Source organism: Pyxicephalus adspersus, chromosome 1 (assembly GCF_032062135.1).
Source record: "Pyxicephalus adspersus chromosome 1, UCB_Pads_2.0, whole genome shotgun sequence".
Lineage (NCBI taxonomy): Eukaryota > Metazoa > Chordata > Amphibia > Anura > Pyxicephalidae > Pyxicephalus > Pyxicephalus adspersus.
Genome location: NC_092858.1, coordinates 68,636,278 through 68,648,674, shown reverse-complemented (window position 1 = coordinate 68,648,674; position 12,397 = coordinate 68,636,278). Strand labels below are relative to the sequence as shown.

The 12,397-nt window shown below is 35.3% G+C and overlaps 1 protein-coding gene across 2 annotated transcripts in view; it reads left to right on the top strand.

The window, feature by feature from the left end:
- Window positions 1–2,801: 2,801 nt before the first annotated feature.
- Window positions 2,802–12,397, top strand: part of TSGA10 (testis specific 10) — a 22,943-nt gene continuing 13,347 nt past the window's right edge. For both annotated transcript variants that reach the window (XM_072413232.1, XM_072413225.1), the window contains exons 1-10: window positions 2,802–2,884; window positions 3,986–4,201; window positions 5,671–5,736; window positions 6,090–6,240; window positions 7,500–7,669; window positions 8,371–8,517; window positions 10,000–10,173; window positions 11,061–11,138; window positions 11,758–11,909; window positions 12,146–12,261. In XM_072413232.1, coding sequence (XP_072269333.1) covers window positions 2,840–2,884; window positions 3,986–4,201; window positions 5,671–5,736; window positions 6,090–6,240; window positions 7,500–7,669; window positions 8,371–8,517; window positions 10,000–10,173; window positions 11,061–11,138; window positions 11,758–11,909; window positions 12,146–12,261 — 1,315 coding nt within the window. In that variant the 5' untranslated portion in view covers window positions 2,802–2,839. The remainder of the gene's footprint in view (window positions 2,885–3,985; window positions 4,202–5,670; window positions 5,737–6,089; window positions 6,241–7,499; window positions 7,670–8,370; window positions 8,518–9,999; window positions 10,174–11,060; window positions 11,139–11,757; window positions 11,910–12,145; window positions 12,262–12,397) is intronic.

The window sequence follows — 12,397 nt, the reverse complement described above, 5'->3', positions numbered from 1 at the left end:
ACAACAGTCTTGGCTTTGTACAAAAATGAGTACATAAACAATCAAAAGATGTTACAACGCTGAGCTATCCTATGATTCTAGTTTAATTTCTTTTATAGGATGCAATGCTTTTTTTCTCTTTAAAATTTAAAGTTATTAGGTGAGTAATATATGGGAAACAAACAATATATAAAAAAATACAGCTCAATGAACAAGTCCAAACAAAATTACTAGAAATCACATATATACAAAATCCACTATAAAATATTGCTCAATGTTCCAGTGTTCCTGTGAACTCAACCTTTATTTTAGTTTATATATAGTACTACCAATATTTTTAAAGGATATGTAAACCTAATTGATATTATTATTACACACTATTTATATAGCACCAGCATATTACATAGCACTGTACAAAGTCTATAGTCATGTCATTAGCTGAATCTAATATCCCTACCGCAGTCATTTGTCTTTAACACAATTTAAGGTCAATTTTAGAAGAAAGCCAATTAACCTAACTGTATGTTTTTAGAATGCGGGAGGAAACCCACACAAACACAGGGAAAACATGCAAACTCCATGCAAATAGTGTCCTGTTCAAGACTTGAACCTAGTGCTGCCAAGGCCAGAATGCTAACCACTGAGCCACCATGCTTTAATTTATTTAAACAAGTTACTATTTTTACATCTACAAGTTTTTAAAAAAATGCTTGATAATCCTGCCATGACAGTCCTTGGAACTTGTTATAGGGTAACATAAGCTCTGTATCTTGTTTATTTGTACTTTCATGTTGTCGTCCTTTCATATACTGGGGGATCGGACACATTTGGAATGGATTTCATAAAAATATTTTGCTATTACTTGTCAAATGTTTTCAATCCTGGGCCAAAGCTATTTCAGGTTAGCTGGATCTTCTAGTTTCTCTCATGATAGTCTATCTTTTCAAGTCTTTGAAAGCTTTAATAAACCAGGCCCATAGACTCCACTTGACACCTCACATGGTCATTTTTAAAGTTATTACACTAGCATGGTCCACTGTGGTCATCAGTAGAAACCAGTAGAAAACATACCCTAAAAAATGCCATGCAAAGGATTCTATTTCTCAAATAGTCTTCAGAAATAAATAATATGAGTTTATATTTATACTGTAAGTAGGAAAGTGTAGTCACCTATAATCACTTTGAATGCAAAATTAAATTATTAAAAAAAGAATTCTGTTGTCTATGCCATTTTCCTTACTGAAAAATTCTTAAAAGAAATTCTTTAAAGAAAACAGACCATTAGACATTTACCAATTCGTAAATCAATAATAAGGACAGCAGCCAAAGTTGTTACTGGTGTTACACAAACATTTGCCCATCATATGCATAATTTATTATCCAATATCTTAAAAGAAATTCTTTAAAGAAAACAGACCATTAGACATTTACCAATTCGTAAATCAATAATAAGGACAGCAGCCAAAGTTGTTACTGGTGTTACACAAACATTTGCCCATCATATGCATAATTTATTATCCAATACCTATTCACCAACCAGTGGGATACATTAGGATACTGGGAAAAGCCATATTAAGGTCAGTTGGGGAATTGGGATAACTTTAGGCCCTCTAAATATAATCAAAGATTCCAATATTTCTTTTTGGGCCAATTGATACATGCAAACACACCTAGATGTAATAAAACACCCCTTTCCGCCACATACAAGCCCATCTGCTAATTTATAAACCAATTAGCTTCTGATCAGATTATTCTACTGTTCCATTACCCTAAGTATGTGGGTGCCAATAATACAATAGTGTATAAGGATGGGAGGGCAAGCAATATTATAGTATATTTATTAAGATAAAATATACGCGACTAAGAAAGGTTGGGAAACACTGGTTTAGTGCAGTGGTTGCCAACCTTTCAGAATTCACGTACCACTAAATTCATAATTTTAAATTCCATTACCCAATGTTATGAATTTTTTTTTAAAGATAAATACATTTGTTAAATAATGATCTCCCTAATGGTGGTTGACAAGGATCGTGGAGGCTCTGATTCACTGATCAGCTCACGGTTAAGTTAAGTATTACTATTGTTACTATCATCATTAGCTGCATTATCTTTGGTATTACTAATGAAATGCAAAATATTATTTTTCTCATTCATTATGGGTTTTTTTCATTTGAATCTAGACCAAACAAGAAAATATAGTTTTAAAGTTTAATGTTTTTAAACTATTTGATGTCATAAATATAACAGATAAAGAAAATACACAGTTAAGGTCATACTTACCTAAAAGTGCATCTGAGAAATAAACAAATAAAATAAAACAATTGGATGAGAATCGGTATTCGGGAGCGGTGTGACTGTTATAATGGTGGAAACAATACTGAAGCGTGCGGCTCGGCAATGGTTGCCTCATACAACTTAACACTACACTGATGTCACGCTGCACCTCCCTTGTGTTCATTCAGATAATATTAATCTACTAATAATCTTCATTCAAGAATATATTTTAATAAAACATAAACATTGCAAATAATGTCCAAATTTTTCTGTGCACCACCAAAATTCTTTTGTGGACCACTGGTTGGTGACCACTGGTTGTCTTAATGTAGCACAGCATCAGACAGCCATGCCTGGTATCCAGGTGTCCCTTGGAATTGCTGTGGGAGGGATTATAGGGGAGATGAATTTACTTCAGCCATCTAGAGTAACAATACAGTAGCAGTGAGGAGGGAAGGGCAGGAAAAGTGCGGGAGTGGTGTAGTTAGTGATCGGGAGGAGGGCAGACAGTTGATCAGACGCTGCTTGTAACACACACACACACACACACACACAGACAGGTGCTGTACATTGCACATCTCACACCATGGCTGCTAAAAACCACAGGAAAATCTCCGAGCTGCAAATGAAGGTAGTTTTATTTCACTGAATTTCAGATTCCTCATTCACACGTGTTTTACTTTTATTACTTTATTTTTTCTTATTTAAATATTACTGAGCATGATAATGGCTGAGGATGATTTGCCAGTTTGGTTTACACATTTGTTGAATGAATATTTAGGAAGCAATATGCACGGTGTAATTTGTATATTGTAGTGATTGTAGTAAGGAATGCCATTCATACTGGGCAGATTTCCCTGGCTGTGTATAGAGGAAGGCATGAGGCTTGGGTTACCATGGAGACAGGCTTGGCTGGGGCTCTGCACTTGGTAAACTGATTGAGAAGCTGCTTTGCCCTGTAGCAGGTTTGTTTGCTCTGTGAACCTTTAGATTATTTTTAACATTACGCAGAAGGGTTTTGTTTGATATAATGATTGTTGTGAAATAAAAAAGGAAAGTTTTCATAAATTTCTCTGGCACGTTTTGCAGAGTATTCTAGTGATCCATCAGGATGGCACTAAACAAAGTGGGGACAGCTGTTCAGACATTAGATTTTATATCTGAAATGGTCTTAAAGAAATCTTTTATCTTTATAGTTTAACTCTGCAAACTGTTTGCAAAGTACATTTTTTTTATAAATAAGGATATATTTGTACATTGAATTCCTGTTGCTGGAAACAATCTTGCATGATTTGGGAAGGGGGTGCACCAGTGAGCTGCACCCCACTGGGCACAGCGATTGTTCCTGATCCGTCATTCATTTATCTGGCAGGACAGATCAATAAATGGCGTTGGGGTACACTATATACATGTCAGATTTTCGCCCAAGACAAGCACGATCATTCATTTTGGATGACAATAATTTGACGTGTATTCAGCCAAAAGTAAAGTGCAATAAAAAATGATTAGCAGATATTAAATTGGAAAAATAAGGATTGGTACATTTTGATGGTAAACATGAATATTGAGCAAGCCTTTAAGAAAGATGATGAACTAAAAAACTGTAAATGAGGGGGACCGTTCCTATTACCCACATGGTGATGCCACAAGTTTCCTCACCTTGCATCATAGAAAGATCTTCCCTGCCTACCAGTGGTGTTTATGTTTTATATACTGTCTTGTTTTCTTGTAGATTGATGAACTTTATAATACTAATCGGGGCTTAGAACAGCACATTCTGCATCTTACTGAAAACAAGGAGGCTGTGAGCAGTCATGTGGATATCCTGACCAGGAAAAATGAACAGCTCTGCAAAGAACTCACAGAGATAGACAAGCTGGCAGAGCAGCTGGAGAACGAGAAGAAGCAGGCTCTAGATGTTGCAGAGGAAGAACTGGAGGGGGCAAAGGTGATAGTGTGATTATATACATATTTATTCTGTTGTTTTCAATCAATATTTTGCTTAGGCTACATACACAGGTCAGATGATCCTCATCTGATTATCGCTTCATGGCTAGTATCGGACAGGAATCTGACGTGTGTACGGATGTTGTTCATGGGTCTGTCATGGCGGACCGACGATTGACCCTAATGCAATGGAAAAGGGAGAGAGCATAGCGGGTGCTGCTCGTTAGTTCTCCGGCCTCCCCTCTCCATAGAGCAGAACGGCGCTGTATGTACAGTCTTTCAGTCTTTTGTCATTGGGAAGGATCTTTCACGATATGTACTAATGCTATGTGTGTATGTAGCTTTAGTATTGCAAAATATTTTGCTTTAAGGTGAAGGTATGACCAATTTATGCACGTAAAGAAGCTTTGATGACATGCATTGCTTGTAACGAGATATAGTAAGCGATTTATTGTTTAAATGTTGACTTTTCTCTTTAACGGTAAAAAGGTTTGTCCTCCTTTAGCATCCTGACTCCCCGCCTCTTGACCCTTCATACTTGTCAATCCCCTTGCCTTTCAATCACACAACAAGACATACAGGCAAGGAAGTAAAGAATCCCTGTGCGCATGAGGTGACGCCTTGCCCAGCAATTTTTGTTGTGCTTAGGTTGGCTATGAGTGTTTTTTTAATATTTAGGAACACTGCGGAGTATATGTGAATGTCACCCTTAATCATCCTTGCCCATATATGTATCAATACAAAGATACAGATGGATTCCACAGAGGTTAACAACTGATAGTCATAAAAGAATGACGTCTGTGTGTGACTTAAAATCTTGAACTCCATGTGTATCTTTGTACCTAAAAACATTGTTATTACAATAATGGTATGACTTTTTAATTAATATTACCATACCCAATAATTCCCAGAAAATTTCAGGACCAGAATATCCACATTTTACATCAATATTATCCTACTAACCTGTGTAAACCTAGGTTTTGTTTTTGCTACTAATACTTATAGTATTCTCCTGTGTTGCACAAAGAGTTTAGATGAAACAATAATATAGAAAAAATAGACAAGGAAGGGCTTTTTAGTGGCAAACAATATTGCATTTTTACTAATACCTTAGAAAAGCAAGGTGAGCAGCTATAAATACCAGTTGTAGTACTAGACAAAAGTAGACTTAACGAGTAAGTATATCCGTTTTGAATTTTCCGGTTAAATTCTCTGTTCTCTGTTCCTGACGGGAACTACTAAGAAAACAATTAGTACTACTGCTGGTTCTACTATTGGTACCACTGCTGGTCTGTATTCTTGTAACCAATATGTTTTGGGGCTGGCATGAAGAACAAACACAGTTTTTGTACAAGGGGGGAGTCTGTTCTATACTGTTGTTCTTCATATATGAAACAATCATTATCTGCATATAACATAAATTATGAAGATTTCAAGCCTTCCTAAAATGTAATCTTTTTTTACTTTCAGAATGAAGTTAGAAGAAAACAAAAGACAATTGACAACTTAGAGCTCACAATCAAAAGTCTAAAATCAGTGAGTAGAAGTCTAATACAACTGAGTCAGCGGAGCATGTGTCAGCACTGCAGCAAATCTCATTTTTAATATCAATAAACATCATTCTTACCATTTCCCAGACATATAAAATGGTCAGCAGCTTTTAGCTATTACTGATGAGGGTAGATTGGTAGTCATATAGATCAACACAAAATATGCATACAACACTTGACAACACATTTATAGATGGCAATCATTTGTTAGAATGTGTTTATAGAGTACAGTAAACTAGTCCCTATCCTTACTGTGCTCATTTTAGGAATTGCTAGATCCTGTTGGACAACAGAAGTTGATTTAGCATATCACAATTTATTTCTTGCTCCTAAAATCAGGATGTTGACATTGCTAAGGAACATTCAGAAAAAGTTGAAGTTGAACTTGAAGAAAGAAAACAGGAAAACAAAGCTTTGAATGTTTTACTGGACCAGCTCCAGGAAGATAACAACAGACTGGTCAAGAAAGTGGAAAAACTGGAGAAAGCAGGTATTATTTCAATCCCTAAATTAAACACTACATTGTTGAAAAGTGTTGGGTATATATGTTATATCTTTTTTATTTAAAACAACTATTGATCCTGCAAAAAATATTGTGGACTGCTAGCTTTCTGTGTTCATTGTTCTATTGGATTTTATTAGGTAGCAAAGTTTCCAAGTGTGACCTCAAATTAGAAGAAGGTCTCCAAGGCTGCAGAGAATACACATTCAACAGTAAAGATGGGTAATCTAGCAAACCTGGAATGGATTTCTTTAATGTAATTTGCATTTTTCTACCTGGATCACCCAGCTTCCTTGTTCAAAGTGTATCCCCTCCAGCCTTGGGGAGCTTTAATAAATCATTCCCAGTGGATTAGTTGATCCTACTCTGCCATCACCCTTCAATGTTTCTGTAGTCCTAACACACTTCCATGTCCATGAGTTGCAGTATTTCTTCACCGTAGGTGCAGTATGGTGAGTAAACATTGTCTTTGTAGGACTGGAATTCTGTTAGTAGCGGGATGAAAAGGGGAAAAGAAAATAAAAAAAAAGTAAAAAAAATGAAGTCACTTTAACTAAGGTGCTATAAATTAATATATATTTATATATTATATTATTTGATCTCCGGACATACCTACTTGCAGCACAAATCTTTAACTTACCTGAATTTTGACCCCTATTGATTCATATTTGAAACTGTACCCAATTTTCATGCAACACATGCCTTTGCAAAAATATAATGTTTAGGCTTACTTGTAATTTATATTACAGAGTAAGAAGTAATATCTCCAACAAAGTTTCAGGAAAGCAACAGTTTGATCTGTGAATTGTAGTGTATTAAAAATACTGTTGATTATTTAAAAGACTTGATCACCACAATATTCTTTTAATAAAAGGGCCTATGTTAATACTTGCTTCTATGGCAGGTGCTGATATGAATTTTTGCTGTCTGTTTCTTGGTTGGGAGATTCTCTTCCACTTCCTTTGCAGTCAAAGAGACAGCAAGTGTGGGAATATCTAAAACTCAAACTGCAAAAATGATGATGATCTAACCCTTACCTGCTATATCCAGAAACTGAAAGGCAGTTTTTTTTCTGAAGTAAGGCTTTATATAAAAATTGCAAACAAGATACAGAATATCAGTTCAAATTGTGTCATCAATATCTCAGAACCATTATAATTTTTGTTAGAAGACAGTTATGACACAGAATATTGTTTTTATATTTCATAACAGTTTTGATTAATATTTTTTTTGCTTAATTTAAATAGAAAAGAAGAAAATTTTAGTGACTGAAAAGAAAAAAACAGCATCACCTTCTAAACTGGACTCATTTGTTAAAAGCCTGGAGGAAGAAAGAGATCACTACAAGAGGGAATCTGATCATCTGAGGAAAATGCTTAGAGGTCGTAGTAGCAGTCCTAAGCGCAGTCCCTCCAGGGTGAGCAACATGACCGAAGTCATCACTTTGCAGTACTCCACCAAGCTTTACTTATTGCTTTCTTCATATGTGTCATTACTCAGAGCAGCTTTGTGTCTAGTGTCTGGAACCTGATTGTAATATTGAGCACCATTTCATGTGGTGCTGTTTTATTTATGTTTGATTGGCTCATACTGATTCCACATTCCTATAAAAATATGTCTTCTTTCTCAGTTTCCAGGTGAAACTTGGCTGTTAGGAGTAGACTTGGTATGCCAGTGTTACATTTAGTACAAGGTTGATATCAAGCATGCCTTTCACAGATTATATTGTACATTATTTTACAGTTGGTCGAGAGAAAGCTGTCTTCAGTATAATGCCTGAAAGTGCATTACCGCTTACTGCTTAAATGCAAAGGGATGTTTTATAGTAAATACTTTGTGTATATAGTTTAAATAGCTGTCTTTGCTTGGGTTTGATACATGTTTTTACTTGTTAATCTAACATCATAAAAAAATTGATCTGTGGAAAGCGCTGTGAGATATGCCAGTGCTGTTTATTCCTAAAATATTTTATTATAGATAATCTGTCTCTTCTGATTTATATTTTGACAAATGATCACTTACAGCATAACTCACTGGTAATTTATTAAAATGCATACTCGTTTTAACATTTTCAAAATTAACATGTGTAATTTTTCATTTATCCTTTTATTTTCACAGCATGATTCAGAAATTAAAAAGAGCGTCCGAGAACGAGATGAGCTCCAGGACATGCTTGCAAAATATGAGCGACACATGGCAGAAATTCAGGCTAATGTCAAAGTTCTGACCTCGGAGCGAGACAAAACCAATGCACTTTATGAGAGGGTAAACCTATTAAATTCTAGTTACTGACTTTTTCTCATAGTTATCAAGGAATTGTGATGTTAGAAGAAATGAAATAATTGTATCATATCAGCAGGATAGTCAGCCAGCAAGGAGCAGCAGCAGTACCTTAGTACCATAGTTGCCAACCAATACTAATTTTGTAGTCACTTTGAGGTCCATTTATAATAGAGAACAGATAGTCATATCTTCTGTTAATTATAATGTTCAGGATTATGCACATTGAGACCAACATTTTTAAAGTGGTGTGAAGCCAGTGACGTCCCCCCAGAGTCCCCTTTGCTTAATGGGGTAGAGAGAACTCTTGTAATTTTGGCTGAGCTTGTTATTTGATTTTGTCAGTTCACTTGATTTCTTTAATGTGTGACAGACCAAAAACTATAAGGCTTCTCACGATACTACAAAAAAATAGCAATTTAGGATTGTACATACATCCTAGTATAGAGTCTGTAGGTGCGTAGTAGCCAACATAAAAGTTCTTAATGGCAACATTTTGTATCCAGAAGTTGAGTAGAGATTGTCAGATAAATCTGGTGCTGTTAATAAAATCAGGTGTCACCAATAGGCATCATAATGATCCCCAACATAGCAATTTCCTGCCAGCATAATAACCTCCAGCCTTTGCAGTAAATCCCAGGAGATAAACTCTCAGCACAGTGACCCCAGCGCTTTTTTCAAATTCCATACTCGTGTCACTAACTGTCCTTCGATGGGGATAACAATCTAATGTCCTTATCTAATGTCATATGTCATTAACACTGTCTAAGGCCTGTTTGGGGGGAAGCCAGGTAATCTAACTGCATATTTTTGGAATGTTAGTAGTTTTACCTAATCTGAGTGGGTTTTTAATTCTCTGTGCACTGTTGTCAGGGTGATTAAATGGGTTTGCTCTTCCTCTGTAATATGTTCATGCTGCTCACTGTCAGTCGCCCAGAGTTGAGCAAAGCACTGGGCATTATGAATTATCTGGCTCCACTGTACAATATAATGGGTTAGTACCTCACAATCCACAAATGAGGTCAACCAGCTCTTCCCTAGTTGTTCATCACAGTATGTTATATATATATATATGTTATCATTTACCAGGATGTATTTTATCATACCCTAATTATATGACTATACTTGTAGGACATAATAGTGTACAATCTTGTGTTTTAGTTTATACCATGAAGAGCTAAAAATGATATGGGGTGATGCTCTGGAATATAGAATGAATGCTTTGCATTAGCATTATTGTTGGGCTAAGTACACGCATGCAATTAGTGCTTCACACATTTTAACAGCATTGCTGTTTTTTGTTACTTTTGGAAAAGAATGCAAAACAATCATAATTAGACTAGTAAGTTGTAAATTGTGTTCAGGAATGGAACTTGCTGAAAGAACCAAAAAATATCCAAGGATCTAAAGTATGTGCTTGGACTTATAGTTCACAGTTCTAATTTGTATATTTTCTGTCTTTGTTAGGCACAACAAGAAGTTACTCATCTTCGAAGAGAACTCATGCGATCTCCCAAAACACCCAAAGCCAGCTTAACAGCTCAGACTATCCTGCGCCGTGTGGAGACTGAACGTGACAGCGCCATTTCCGATTTACGGCGAATGACTACAGAGAGAGATAGCCTAAGAGAGAGGCTGAAGGTTAGTAGTGGAGCACTGAGTAGGCATGGTACTGGCTTTAAATGCCCCTTTACCAATTTTATAAAACAATAGTATTTAGAGTATATCTGTATTTTTTTATTGTGCTTGCATTTTTTTAAGCACTATTTGGTTTCTTCTAGCACTTATGACATAGACAGGTCTCTCCTGCTGCATCTTGGGAAGGATATGTCACCGGTTTGTTCAGCAACACTACTGATGCAAACAGGGTGATCTTGTGCAAATTTGCAAAATCTCACAAGGCCTTTGCAACAATTACATTAGGAGACAAACTGTCTAGGAATAAGGAGATGGACACTTTAAAATAGTTGTGCAGGTTTTTCAGTATGGGTGGATAGGGCCATTGAATTTACTAAACCAAACATGATTGATGCAAGAATGTGTGTAAGCACTGTAATGTTTATTGATGCTAGGTGGGAGAACACAGTATTTGACCGTGCATAGACATCAATGGTAGTATTATAGTCTGTTAGAAACTTTGACACTTGAAGATTCTAGTTTTCTTGTAAATTTGGAGAAAATTTAGGAAAGGCATGTGGGATGAAATGAAAAGGTAATTTACTAAATAATACCAATGTGTATTCTCTTCAAGATACATTTACTTAGCATAATGGCAAAATAGCATTTTCATAAGGTGAGCAAAATTGTTACCTGGACCTAGAATTCAAGCTGGGTCAGAATAAAAAGATTAATTTAAACACTAACTAACACAGCGACTTGCAGGTATTACAGGGTTCCTGCACTTTAGCACTGTTGTCACCTTAGAAACAGATTAGGTTAGGTTCACCCATAAAACATGACAAAAACAAATGGTCAGCTTTATTAAAACTCCAGCAACAAATCAAAGAGTTGCCTTTCTTTTCTTATAGATTTCCCAAGAGACTGCTATAAGTGACAGAGCCCACCTAGAACAAAGAATAGAGGAACTGGAAACAACAATTCAAGTAGTAAGTGTAAAATAGTTTATTGTTCATCATCATTGCCTATGTTTCCTTAAGTAACCCCCAACACTCATCATTCCATATTTTGCAATTATGCTTCATTTTGGGAGCCTGTCTGCAACACAACTATGCTGGTCTTATGCTCATTACCCATTCATTTGCTAGCACAGGATGAAACCAAATCTATTCTAAATCACTGTGTTTTCCTAATTTCCTGACTGTAATTAAAAAGAAGATACTGTTTTTTTGTTTTAATTGTTTTTATTAACTTTCAGTATTCATGAAGTATTCATGCAATTACATAAGAACAATATAACACAAGTGTCAACTTTCTAGACAAATACTGTTGCAAATTGGGGCAGGGAAAGACTATAAGGAATGGAATGGAAGGAGTATGGGAGAAACAGAGGAGAACATGGGAAGTAAAATAATGCCAATAAAATTGGTAGCAGAACTAAGTAAAAACTGAAAATTCAATGTAACCATCATATGATCATTAAAGAATAAACTAATTGTTACTTTTTTATTGTATTGTATTTGTATACCAGTGAATAGTTTTAAATTTGCTTGATTCATGTGAAAAACTGTAACAACAATGATGATTTATATAATGTCCCTAAAATAGATGGAGAGTGATCGAGTGGAGCAGAAGTCTATGCTGGCTCTAATGAAAGATACGTTATCCACGGTGGAAAATGAAATTAAGATACTTACTAGAAGAGCAGCAGATTTGGAAAATGAACTAAGACAGCAAAAGTCCGAGTGTGATACCTTGAGGTAGATTTTACTTTCATTGCTTCCTTAAATTGTATAGTTTAAATACACGTATAACAACTTATTGTCACGCTATTACTTGACAGGACAGTCTGGATACTCACATAGAGGTTTGTATACCTCCAAGTTTAATAACATACTTGTGCAGGAATTTGAGTTTGTTTTATATATATATATATATATATATATATATATATATATATATATATATATTATTCATAAAATAATTTATTTTGCAGATCATTGAATAACAAAACAGAGAACACTTTAGATGAAACTCAAAGACGACTCTCGATGAAGCTAAATGAGCTACAAATTGCCCAAGACAAAATAGTACGACTTGAAGGAAAAATTGGTATGTTTTATCATAATAAAAATGTAAACAGAATATGTTGGATGCTAAATAATGTATTATAATAGCCCACACTTAATGTCAAATAAACGTTTTTACTGTTCACGCTGCTAAGCAAATCATGACAATATATCATTAA